At 38.2% G+C, this 13,440-nt stretch overlaps 1 protein-coding gene across 3 annotated transcripts in view; it reads left to right on the forward strand.

The window, feature by feature from the left end:
* HMGCR (3-hydroxy-3-methylglutaryl-CoA reductase) overlaps positions 1-11,329 on the forward strand; it is an 81,183-nt gene extending 69,854 nt beyond the window's left edge. For all 3 annotated transcript variants that reach the window (XM_061189366.1, XM_061189365.1, XM_061189367.1), the window contains exons 7-20: positions 1,831-1,937; positions 2,042-2,158; positions 2,587-2,735; positions 2,854-3,101; positions 3,211-3,389; positions 4,414-4,608; positions 4,947-5,105; positions 5,249-5,406; positions 6,139-6,244; positions 7,877-8,047; positions 8,351-8,491; positions 8,578-8,736; positions 9,186-9,340; positions 9,489-11,329. In XM_061189366.1, the coding sequence (XP_061045349.1) occupies positions 1,831-1,937; positions 2,042-2,158; positions 2,587-2,735; positions 2,854-3,101; positions 3,211-3,389; positions 4,414-4,608; positions 4,947-5,105; positions 5,249-5,406; positions 6,139-6,244; positions 7,877-8,047; positions 8,351-8,491; positions 8,578-8,736; positions 9,186-9,340; positions 9,489-9,543 (2,099 nt within the window). In that variant the 3' untranslated portion in view covers positions 9,544-11,329. The remainder of the gene's footprint in view (positions 1-1,830; positions 1,938-2,041; positions 2,159-2,586; positions 2,736-2,853; positions 3,102-3,210; positions 3,390-4,413; positions 4,609-4,946; positions 5,106-5,248; positions 5,407-6,138; positions 6,245-7,876; positions 8,048-8,350; positions 8,492-8,577; positions 8,737-9,185; positions 9,341-9,488) is intronic.
* The last annotated feature ends 2,111 nt before the right edge of the window (positions 11,330-13,440 follow it).

Consider the following 13,440-nt stretch of genomic DNA (forward strand, 5'->3'; position numbering starts at 1 on the left):
TGTTAAATATATATAATGTTTCTTCTAACTTTCTGAGGGTAAATTTATTATTTATTCAGTTATTTTACCTGTCATTCAAAGTTTATTTAGCAAAGATTTTTTAAAATTAGTTTTTTAAATGTACATTTCTTAAAATTTACTCTTTTTGGGTATAGTTTTGAGTACTGACAAAGATGTAGTCATGTAACTGCCACCACAATCAAGAAAAAATGTTTTTGATCAGGTGAAAATATACCTATGTGATTCTATACAAGCAGAACAGTATATAAGAAGATGAGAGGATTAGCTAGGAACTGGTAGTGGGCTGTGAAACCAAGGATTATTCATTTGAAACTGATGTGGAAAGCAGTGGAGACTGATGTGGAAAGTAGGGTGATGAGTTTGGTCATAAGTCAGAGCAGTGGACAAAGGAAGTGATTAGATTTGATGTTGGAAAAGCCAGCTAGGAGGCATTTACAGCCATACAGAAATGGTAAAATTAGGGATTTGGCTTAGGGTAGAATAAAAGGACAGATTTAACACATACTAACTAGGAAGTAAACCTTTGGAAAGCCAGTAAAAAATTTTTAAAAAGTCTTTACTTCTTGGAACTTGTAGATTGGTGCTGTCTCCTTGTAGTAAAAAAGTGGCACAAAGAGACTGTGCCAATGGGACAGAGTAAGGAAGAATGCCTGAAGAACCTATGACGACAGTAGTTACTGTTGTACAAAGGGAAAGAGTAGGTAGTCAGGTGGTAAAAAGCAATGGTCAATATGGTTTTGATAGTCTCAAGTTTGAAAAGATTATATTTGGCTACTTTTTAAATATAGGTTGTTCATAATGCTTTTGTCATTGTAATTTTGTATTCTCTTGAATTTCTGCATTTGAGAGTAATAGCTATAGAATTTTTAGAAAATACAATGTATGCTTTTTTTCTATTATTTAGTCAAATGATCTATTACGATTCAGAAAATAAAATACAACATTGAGGTTTTTTTTTGTATTACTCTAGTTAGCAGTTTTTATGGGAGAAGGGAATCAATTTTTATATGTATTTCAAAACATTTTTGTATTTAATGTGAATAACATCAGAAATATGTTTTATATTTTATATTCAAGTTTATTAGTAAAGAGAGGGAGTAGGATTTGATAATCTAATCTTTCTCCAGCTCTGTTCCCTTCTATTTGAGATTACCAAGTGATACCGCAAGCATTTTGTAATGGAACATTTGTTAACTTTGGATCTCGGGTTGCCTTTTTACATTATATCATTTTTCAAACAGATCAATGAAATGAACCAAAATTGTAAGAACATCAACAGACACCACAGAGATTATATTGAAAATAAAGCTGAGTAGTACACATAAAATATTTATTATGATACTATATCAGGAGTGGTATAACTAGCAGTGTGTTTTTTACAAAAAGTCCTTGGTCCACAGGTGAATTGCTTTTGTGGTGATGAGTGGGATTGGATCAGTAGTATAATGGAGGGGGAGGAGTTTGCTCCATTAGAGTTGACTGTCCTTGATATCCTATCTCAAAATGGAGTACTACCATTTGATAAAAGGGGATGATCAGACGGATATTAAACACTGCTGTGCCTGGCACTGTGACGCTGGGGACATGGGAGAAGCCAAGGTCTCTGCCCTCGAGGAAGTTATCCTCTGTGTGTCAGGCTTCACAGCACCTCTGAGTTTCTAATTCTTTTTCCAGTAGATGGCAAAGAGCTTAATATACTAATACTTCCATGTATTTGTCTACCTATAGGAAGAGTCCTTGTGATGTATGCAGCATCAGAAATACACATACTGCTTTACTAGCTAATGCATTTAATTTTTCTCTAACCAGGGGTGCGTCAACTTGAAATTATGTGCTGCTTTGGCTGCATGTCAGTTCTCGCCAACTACTTCGTGTTCATGACTTTCTTCCCAGCGTGTGTGTCCTTGGTTTTAGAGGTAAGAGCAGTTCTTACTTATATTAGTAGAAGAGTAATATTTTTCATATTAGTTCACCTAAAGAAAATTAGCACCTTCTAACGTAGTGCTGACTTACTTTGTAGCTTTCTCGGGAAAGCCGCGAGGGTCGTCCAATTTGGCAGCTCAGCCATTTTGCCCGAGTTTTAGAAGAAGAAGAAAATAAACCAAATCCTGTTACTCAGAGGGTTAAGATGATTATGGTAATTATACAGTTTTCTTCTTCTTTCATTATTTTTGGTTCCAGTATCATATTCTGCTTTTCAATTTTTTTTCCTTCTTGTTGTCTTTGTGCAATTTTTGGCTCTTTCACTGATGTTCCTCTTCTTTTTTTTTTTTTCCTATCTTTTTTTCTCATTTCTTTGAGGCCCCTGGTTTTCTCTCTGCCCTAAATAGATTTTTCAAGTTCTTCCACTTTATCTCTCTTTGAAAATCTGTTCTTTTTTTTGGAATGTTTTCAGCCGTTCAATGGGGCCATTGCTTTAGTCAGTCACATAGCAAGCCTGGGTCTTTCTTTTCGTGGTAAGGGAGGCCATGGGAGGATGGTAGTGTTTAATTATCCAGTTGCACAGGATGAGTTTAGGTTCCATTGATATGCAGAGGATACATGATTTTTAAATTTTTATTTCAGTCTCTAGGCTTAGTTCTTGTTCATGCTCACAGTCGCTGGATAGCCGATCCTTCTCCGGCAGACAATTCTAAGGTTTCTTTAGAACTGGATGAAAATGTGTCGAAGAGAATTGAACCAAGTGTTTCCCTATGGCAGTTTTATCTCTCTAAGTAAGTTCCCCGAGCCCTACTTTGTTGTCTATGAATCATAGCACTCTATGCTACTGAGAGTTTAGGTGTGCCTTTTGTATTTGAGTAATAACATTTGAATTTGCTTTCTTTTATTCAGAATGATCAGCATGGATATCGAACAAGTTATTACCCTAAGTTTAGCTCTCCTTCTGGCTGTCAAGTATATCTTCTTTGAACAAGCAGAGACAGAATCTACACTCTCGTTAAAAAACCCTATCACATCTCCTGTAGTGACCCAAAAGAAAGTTGCAGGCGATTGTTGTAGACGTGACCCTATACTGGTAAGAAATGACCAGAAATTCCATGCAGTGGAGGAGGAGGTCAGGATAAACAGAGAAAGAAAAGGTGATTTCTTATTCTCTTCATTTTCCATTCTTCCACTGTTGATTTGTCAAGAAGTCGAGTCTTTTTTAAAAGTTCAGTGTTGTGAGATTTCTTTTGCTCTCTTGAACAGTTGAGGTTATAAAACCCTTAGTGGCAGAAACTGACACGTCAAACAGAGCTACATTTGTGGTTGGTAACTCCTCCTTACTGGATACTTCACTGGAACTAGAGACACAGGAACCTGAAATTGAACTTCCCATGGAGCCTCGGCCTAATGAAGAATGTCTACAGATACTTGGGAATGCAGAGGTGGGAAAATAAAACAAACTCAAGCTGGTATCTTTCTTAAGAAAAGGAGCTTTTTTATTAAAGGAAGGAAGGAAGTTATAGCTACTGAGTACCTAAGTTCTGGGCACACTGTTGCATGGTTTACAGGTACTGGTCTTATTTATTTATTCCCTACAACCTTGTAAGATAGGTGGAATTTTCTCCATTTCTCGGATGAGAAAATGTAGGCTCCAGGAGGGTTAATTAAGTATGTCCCAAAGTAAAACATCTAGGAAATGGTAAAGCTGGGATCAAGAGTCCAAGATTTACTGACTCAAGTGTCACAGTGCTCTTTCTACTTTATTACTGTTTATTAAAGAGATGAGCAACTGCTGTATTCTCATATGTGTTAAGGCCTAGGAAAGCTTTCACACAGAAATGAACTTCAGAGAAAGAAGAAAGGTTTTGGGGGCTTTTTGTTTCTTTGTTTTGGTTTTTTGATGCTCCTGAGGAGGCTTATTTTCTTTCTGATGTTTGAACAGGATGTCCTGCCGACAGTCTGCTCATGCGTTAGCGTGACTATTGTGTTCCATCCGTATCTGCTTACTCTGGTTCATTCCTAATTTATGTGCATATGAGTGAGAATAGATTGTGTTTTTCTTTATCAGTTTCCTTTCCCTCATTCTTACTAAGACGTGTACCAGTATCTCAACTGTCATGCTGTATTACAAAACTTATAGGGTAGGTGTCAGAATCTTAATTGGAATTTTTTTTTTCTATGAACATCACTTGAAAAATTTAGTGTTTTGGTTTAACATTTGTTTAGTTTTCACATTTTTATAAAGAATTTGTTTTTATTTTGATGTTCTTATTTCTACTTAAATCATCTCCTTCTTTAGAACTTCAAATTCCTTTGGGTTCTTAAAGTACTTGTGTTTTAGTTCTATGGAGAGCACTGTTTGTATTAAATGGTCTATTTATTATGAAGAGTATGAAGTATGGTTCTTCAAGTCTTTTTTCATTTCCCTCTATCAACCCCCTTCCATTTTTTTTCCCATTTCTTTAGAAAGGTGCAAAATTCCTTAGTGATGCTGAGATCATTCAATTAGTCAATGCTAAGCATATCCCAGCTTACAAATTGGAAACTCTGATGGAAACCCATGAACGAGGTGTATCTATTCGTCGACAGTTACTTTCCAAAAAACTTCCAGAGCCTTCTTCTCTCCAGTATCTGCCTTACAGGGACTATAACTACTCCTTGGTATGTTATTTCCTTGATTTGAGCAGGTTTGCTTTGTAGCTTTAGTCTTTAGTTTTTCAGTCTTTTTCTTGACTTTTATACGTACATAGTTTTGTAAAACATCTTCCTTTTTAACTCATTTTACTGTAATTTTGTATTCTGCTTATGATATAGGTCATCAAAATTCAAAAATATTTTTCCTGTTGTTATTTATAGTCATTACTCAAGACTTTTAAAGAGTAAATAAAAAATTTGGTTGAAAAGTACACTAAAGGATTAAGTTTGAAGAAAGTTATTAACGACAAGGGCTGGGTGTTTGCTATATGGATTTTCACTTGGTGCCTGACTTTACCTTTTAGGTGATGGGAGCTTGCTGTGAGAATGTTATCGGTTATATGCCCATCCCTGTTGGAGTGGCAGGACCTCTGTTCCTGGATGGAAAAGAATTTCAGGTTCCAATGGCAACAACAGAAGGTTGTCTTGTGGCCAGCACTAATAGAGGCTGCAGAGCAATAGGTGTAAGTTGGCATTTATATATTTGCCTGTTTTAAGATACACTCTAGGCAGTGAGAAGAAATTTGGGGACAATCAAGGACACGTTTTGGGACAAGCAGAACTGTTTTCAGGATTAACATGTGCTTTTGTAACATACTCTGCATAGCTTGGTGGAGGTGCCAGCAGCCGAATCCTTGCAGACGCGATGACTCGTGGCCCAGTGGTGCGTTTGCCCCGTGCTTGTGACTCTGCAGAGGTCAAGGCCTGGCTCGAGACACCTGAAGGGTTCACAGTGATAAAGGAGGCATTCGACAGCACCAGCAGGTATGTGTGTGGGCATATATGTGCATTTATGCTTATTTCAGAACCAGTGCCATCTTCTAGGATGGCTAAACATAACTGTTAACATATTGACTGCCTAAGGTGATGTAACAAAATATCAACTTTAAATCCATTCTTTCAAAATGAGTAATATTAATGCTTGGTTGGGATGGGGGGAGCAGAATGTTGATACAAATGAATATCTCCATAAAGGTTAATTAGAAAAAAATAGTGTGAGCTGGTAAGTTTGTGCGTTGGTTTTACGAGGCTCACTTTGATTAGACTATTACTTTGCCCTAGAAGAGTTTTGACCAAAACTTGCCCTAGGGCAGAATTGCCTGAGAAAAAGATGTTCCAAGCAGGATAGAGGTAAATATTAGTATAGCAGATTTACTTTGAATACAGAAAATTAAATTTATAAAGAAGTATAATCAATACAAATGATAACCCCCACTATAGTTCAAGCTTATATGCTTGTTTTTATATGGACTTTTACAGTTTATTTATGATGACATGACTTTCTGCAGCCCTCCCTTCTTGCAGCAGGTAAGAATGAGACAGAGTTGAAGTAGTATTCTAATATAATGTTTAATTAAAGAAGAAGGTACATTTAATATGTAGTCTCCATGAGCTTTCTCTTATGTGTAAAATGAACCAACTAAGCTAGACTTTAAGACAACTTCCATTTTCTTAAAAAAGTAAAAAATAAAAAGTCTTTGCTTCTTTTATTTACAGATTTGCACGTCTACAGAAACTTCATATGAGTGTGGCTGGACGCAACCTTTACATCCGTTTCCAGTCGAGGTCAGGTGATGCCATGGGGATGAATATGATTTCAAAGGTGAGCATGGATGGACTATAAGAGAACTTGCAGGAGTGACTGTCCCTGGAGGGGGGAAAAGACTTGCTCTTTACTTTATGCCCTCCTGTACTTTTGAATTTTGTATCATGTACACATACTACTTACTCAAAGAGTTAATTGATTGAAAGATTTTTATTGAAAGGTAAATATTGATTCATGTAACTCATGTTATATAAAGCAGGCATTTGTTGCTTGGTGTTGTTTGTATTTGATATATTTAATTTAGACTTAACATTGTACATGTTCTGGGTCTGCTCAGAAGGGCTGGGAGGAATCTGGGGATTTGTTCTTCAAAACTTTCTTAAACCTGAAAGCTGACCTCTTCTAGAGGCTACAAGACATATTTAAGAAGCCAAGTTCATGTGTGTATAGTTCCTTTATTTTAATTATCTCCTTATAAGAAGATTGTGTATAGCTTAAATTTTATTCTACTGATATTTGTTATTTATCAGATAGAAATGTAAAATGTTAAAGTCAATTAGCTAGGCTAATTGTGCTTTACCTGTTATAAGGACTATTCAGAAAGAGAGTATAGTGACTAAATACATACGCTTTAAAAATTTCCAATAAATAGTATAGAAGTTCCTGAAAAAAATAAAAATAGAATTACAAGCAGGGTCTCAAAAAGACGTTCGTATAGCCATGTTCATAGCAGCATTCACAATAGCCAAAAGCTAGAAGCAGCCCAAGTGTCCCTCAGCAGATGAATGGATAAATAAAGTGTGGTATGTACATACAGTGGAATGTTATTCAACCCTAAAAAGAAAGGAAATTCTGACACATGCTAAATGTGGATGAGCCTTGAGGTTCACTTACTAAGTGAAATAGTCTGGTCACAGAAAGACAAATACTGTATGAGTCCCACTTAAGAGTTCCCTAGATTAGTTAAATTCATAGGGACCGAAAGAAGGGTGGTTACCAGGGGCTAAGTGGAATGAGGAGTTGTTTAATGGGTATAGAGTTTCAGTTTTGCAAGACGAAGAGTTCTGGAGATTGCTCACACACAATGTGAATGTACTTAACACTACTGAACTATACGCTTGAAAATACTTAAGATGGTAAATTCTATGTTATGTGTATTTTACCACAATTAAAAAAAAAACAAACTTAAATTGTCAATAAGTATGTTTTGTGTTTTTGAAGTGTGAGTTAATTGAATTACTTTAACTTAATTGAAGTCATTGGAAGGCTTGTTTACATTTTATGTAAATCCTAATGACTTTCCATTAACAACAAGATTTACTTTAATGTCTGACTTCTCTTTACAGGCTTGGTAACTTGGGCCTTTAGGTAACAATTTAATAACTAGAAGAGGGAATTTATTACATGTTGATGGTGGATTGAGTACTCACTCCCCAGTGACATGAATATAGTATTATATTCTCAATGAGTTTTTTTTTAATATTCTCATTATATTCTCATGATCCTATTCAATGACTACAAAGAACTCCATTTTCATATCTAAAAACATATTAGGAAAAGATTATTATAGTTATTATATTTAGAAGTGCTAGTATTATTAGATACAAATAAAGCCTCTGATTTATAAATAACTGTGTTTTAATATAGTTTTTGTTGTTGCTTGCTGTTTGTTTTTTTTTTGGCTAATAGGGTACAGAGAAAGCACTTTCAAAACTTCATGAGTATTTCCCTGAAATGCAGATTCTGGCAGTTAGTGGTAACTATTGTACTGACAAGAAACCTGCTGCTATAAATTGGATAGAGGGAAGAGGAAAGTCTGTTGTTTGTGACGCTGTAATTCCAGCCAAGGTTGTCAGAGAAGTGAGTGATTGGATGACTGTTTTATTTTGTTAATCTTTCATTGGATTACAAAATTGGGAAAAGTAATATTAAGGGTTAAGTAAACTTGAATATATGGGTGTGTTTTATCTTATCTCGCCCATCTGCCTGTGGGTGGCATTCACAGGAACAAACCTTACTGATAATCTTTTTATTGAGGATGGGGCTTATATGGGGCCACGTCTACACTCCCTTGTTTTCTGGAGGTACAGAAAGTAGATTTGGGTAACCCACTCCTGAATCTTCTGGGGGAAGATGTAAGATGTGCACCACTCTGTTTTCTAGGTATTAAAGACTACTACAGAGGCTATGATTGAGGTCAACATTAATAAAAATCTGGTGGGCTCTGCCATGGCTGGGAGCATCGGTGGCTACAATGCCCATGCAGCAAACATTGTAACTGCCATCTACATTGCCTGTGGACAGGTGAGGGCGCCAGCCTCCACCTTTCTTGTCTTTCGTTGTTCTAAGTGAGAGAAGTTTTATATTTTTTCCTTTCTGTTTTTTTTAAGGATGCAGCACAGAATGTTAGTAGTTCAAACTGTATTACGTTAATAGAAGCAAGTGGTCCCACAAATGAAGACTTGTATATCAGCTGCACCATGCCATCTATAGAAATAGGGACTGTGGGTGGTGGGACTAACCTGCTCCCTCAGCAAGCATGTCTGCAGGTAAGACACATGGGGCACAGGCTCCAGTGACCTCAAGCCCACTTCTGACTCGTTGGGATTCTTTGTGTTTCTACCTGATACCACATATCGCTCCCCTCTATATCTTAGCCGGTCTTTTCATTCGTTTTCCCACCAGCCTAATCCAGTGTGTCCAAGTAAAGCATGTTCAGGCACCGGCTTAGTAACTTGAGAAAGTAGATTAAGAGAGCAAATGATTGTTCATCTGCTCTGAGTAAGTGCACTTCCAGCCAGGCTGTGGATGTTAGGTTCACTGCGGTGTATTCCATTGTTTGTTAGTACTGGCTATCAGATCTTGGAAATGTAGTACTTCCACTGGAGCCTGGTTCTATTCTAATGCCATTGTAGTTGCCCTCATTTTAGTTGATTGAGTAGGAAGTTGTTGCCGTGCCTTGAAGGGTGAGTCCTGCTGTGTCTGTCCCTGGCTGCAGATGCTAGGTGTTCAAGGACCGTGCAAAGACAATCCCGGGGAAAACGCCCGGCAGCTTGCCCGAATTGTGTGCGGTACAGTGATGGCTGGAGAATTGTCTCTGATGGCAGCACTGGCAGCAGGACATCTTGTCAGAAGTCACATGATTCACAACAGGTAAGAAAGACTTAAAGATTTGTTTAATATGTTTTCCCTGTACTTAAAATATGCAGTAGAAAAACCTACTTCTGAGATACAAGTCCTAACTTAAAATTTTGCATTCCTGATATTTTGTATATCTCTCCTTTGTCTTTTTCTGCTATAGGTCAAAGGTAAATTTACAAGACCTCCAAGGAACTTGCACTAAGAAGGCAGCTTGAATAGCCCGACAGTTCAGAACTGAAACACAGGCGTTGGGTTCTAAAGGACTAACATAAAATCTGTGAATTAAACAAGCTCGATGCAGTGTCTTGTTGAGGATGAATAGACATGATCAGTGAGACAACTGCTTGGTTTTTGGCTCTTTCAGAAAGTCTGAGGTTCTTCTTTCCATGCAGAGTTCTCAGATCTGAGAAGTTTACATGCTTTACATGCTGTGCTCTTTGGAAAGATCTCAACATGGATATTACGCCTTTACAGTATCACAGATGGTAATCTACAGCACACTTCTGAAAGAGTATACAGCTGGAAAAACAAGTTTTCTTTTGATAAAATTCTTGGAGTTCATGGTGATCAGTGTGAGATTAAACCCTCCTCCTGTCCACACCCGCCCCAGCCCCAATCCTGGGTTGAAAATGGATTTTTAAATTATATTATAGCTGACAAAACTCCTGATTTCATAGTTAATTTATTAAGTCTGGGTTGTAGACCTTTAAAAAAAAAAAGAGCTAAGTTTATTTTTTTGTAAACGAATACTTCATTTGGTGCTGGTCTATTTTGATTTTTGTGGGGACAGGCAACATGATGATTCTTCAGAAGGGGACCTGCTTTCTTCAAAGGAAGATTTACTCTTATTCCCAAATTACAGAATAATGTGCTAAGCAGTGCTAAATAGTTCTCTTTCAAGAAACAAAATCACTGCATTTATCTCTGCAGGCTGTTTGTTCAGAGAGGACTCTTGTCTAAATACAAATGTTTGTCTAGATTGGCTATAACATATCTTTCAGCATATAAGCCTTTAAGAAACAGAGTTTTGTGCTTTTTATGAAAGATACAAGAGCTCTTAATATTGCTTAGACAAAGGTGACTCTTTATATCAATGACATACAAGTCTGTGACCTCTCTTAGAACTCAGGGGGTAGAAAACAGGTTTGGAAGAAAATTACCATTTCTCGAAGCCAAGTTTAATTTCTTAAAAGACACTTAAATTTATTTAGCTGAAAAATCTAGGTAGTTTTTTGTAAAGAACTGTACCAAATCTGTGTATGTTGTAATAAAGCTTCTTGTGCTAGGAGTTTATTGAAAGTGTTCAAGAAATAAACAAAAATCACCCGATATACTGGTAAAACACTCTAAGCTTGGGCCAGAGAAGGCAGTGTTCTTTAATGTTGTCCAGGAAAGCCTGGCTTGCTTGTTGAGCCTAATGAAGGGGAAAGTCAGCTTTCAGAGCCAGTGAAGGCACCGTGTGAATGGCCGTGGAGGGAGTGTCCCTTGTCCTGTGGCCAGGAGGTTGGTGACTGAAACATCCACACAGGGCTCTTTGATGGACCCATAAAATCTTCCTCAGGGGGTCAGCAGAGTTGTTGAATCTTAATTTTTTTTAATGTACAACTTTTGTATAAATAATAAAGAACTCCTTATTTTGTATTACATCTAATGCTTCAAGTGTTGGTCTTGGAAAGCTGATGGCTCATGTAGAAGATGGACTCTGAGAAACATTCCAGGAAAGCCGTGGCAGCACGGAGAGCCTCTGAGTGATTGTGTCTGCATTGTTGGGGAAGATTGACATTTTCTGTTGTATGTAAAGTTTAAATTGCTTTTGTTGTGACTTTTCAGCCAGTGACTTCTTATTTATCTGAATTTTTCATGCAAGTGGCAGTGAGAAATATTCTGAGTCTTCATTTTGGTGACTGTAACCAATATCTTGCTAAACTAATGTTTTGTACAGTTACTAAATTGTGTACATTTTGTTATACTTTTTTCCCCCAGTTCCAGTAAATTATGAAAAGGAGGTTAACACTGATAAGTCTAAGCAGTAACCTTTTTTGTTTGGATTAACCATAGGCCTGCCTGAGACCTGGAAGCTTTAAAGTCTGGCCAGAGTGGTACCCTGTAATTCACACTAGGTGTCCCAAGACCCATTTATCATTCCCATTGTCTTCTCCCACTCTACAACAGGAACAGCAGGCCAAGGTTATACATACATTAAAACTATCTTCCTTATACTTTGAATAGTTCAGATTTATCATCATGGACTACTTTTGGATATTGGGGGTGTGACAGTTAGTTGAGAGGAAGAGGCCATAAAGGTTGGGCAGCCAAAACCAAATGGCCATTGCAGGTATGTACATAAGCTGTATCAACTGAAAGTACAGCTTATATAGCTGAGGCTGGCCTCTTTAAAATCCCAGTTACTGGTGATTTTTGACTATACTTCTGCCATAGTTAGAGGTGAACAGGTGTGTATGAGCCACTAAGAACCAAGCCCAGATACTTGAAAATCATTTTGAATTTTTCTCCCCAAATGGCATGTGATCACTTGTCTGGTCGGCCCTCTCGAGAGTGGGGCAAGCTGGACAGGAGATGGGGAAGAAGTTTCGTCCCCTTACTGCTCGGGTGATTTGATGAGCAGTGAGATGCATGTGGCAGCACAGGATTTTTCCTCATCTTTGGAGAGGATGGAGAATTAAATCCAAAGAGAACATCTCACATTGAAGGGTCTGAGCTCAAACAAGAGGACACAGAACAGCAAAACATCAATACAAATCCGCCGTGTACAGAAGGTTCAAGTAAGAGCAGTAAATTCACTATAGGAATTTTTTTTCAACACCAGTGTTTCTCAAGCTGTCTTTCTGTTCTGGACATGACTTGAATTTATTAAGAATGAACTTTGCCCAGTTAGCAAAAATAATAGATAACTTCTACACTGCAAGCCAAAAGAAGATGGCAAATGATTTATTTATATCTTAACAGATTCCCTTTTCATTATGATATGCATGGAACCCCTCCTCCCATCACACACACTTATACTTTTTGTTCTTTTCCTCCTGAGCAAGTTTGGGAGCTCCTGAGGGAGGTGTGGGTACTCTTGTATCAGGATGTGAGGCACTTCCACACAGTTGTTCTCTAAGGCCAGTGGGAGAGACCCTTGTGTCACCAGCTGGAGTTAGGAGGTGGAACACGAGAGAGTGCTGTAATGCAGGGATTCTCCAGCTCCAGTGCAGCACACTCACCTGGGCTCCTGATTCCCTTGGTCTGGGGTGGGGCTGGGACTTCCGCATTTCTTTCTAGTATTGCCGTTGCTGCTCTAACGGTGCTGGGTTTCAGTGTGAAGTGCCTGGTGTTACTGTGAATAAATGGTATTAGAAAGTTGTGTTTATTCAGAAGCACAGTTAGCAGACACCCATGGAGAGGCCAAGTGCTGCTTAATAAGAATCCTAGAGAGAGAACCAACTAGAAGGTACGTTATTTGGGTTTGTGTCTCCCCTACTGCCCCCCAACCTGTGAACCGCCCCCCCATACACCAAATTCTCTGCATTTTCAAAGAATGGAATGACTGCCCTAGAAAGACATTTTTAGCCACTTACTCCCCTCACTTTCCTACCCCTTGGTCTCTGCTGTCTCCCAAATGAGACAGTGGGGGACCAAAGGGGAAAAAGCCTACCTTTAAAGAGGTTCGTGTATATACCATTCCCTGCTCAGTACCCTCACCTCACCCACCCTGTGGCCCCAAAGTTTGACTGCTTTGTATTGATACTTTAACTTCCCGGGATTGCGGCACTGGAGCAGGATCACTCAGAGGCGAGAAGCTGATTCCACAGACCATTCGACTGGTCAATTCTGAAGCCAGAGGGCAGAGAGCCTAAAGGCAGTAGGGCCCTGTGCCATTTACTAACATAAAGCACACAGGTACCTTGTGTGTTTTGTCAAGGCAACTTGGCAAGAAAGTATCAGGAAGTAATCCAAAAGAAAAGGACTGCAGTCACTAGCCTGTGTTGATTATGGAACTTCTTTGCTTTCATGTCACTTGAAATTTGAAATGGTAAACAGGGTTTAGTGGGTGAAGTGGAGGGAGGGGACAGTGAAGGGAGCAATTCTGTCTCAGTCTCCACAGCAAA

This window comes from Eubalaena glacialis, chromosome 4, assembly GCF_028564815.1.
Source record: "Eubalaena glacialis isolate mEubGla1 chromosome 4, mEubGla1.1.hap2.+ XY, whole genome shotgun sequence".
Lineage (NCBI taxonomy): Eukaryota > Metazoa > Chordata > Mammalia > Artiodactyla > Balaenidae > Eubalaena > Eubalaena glacialis.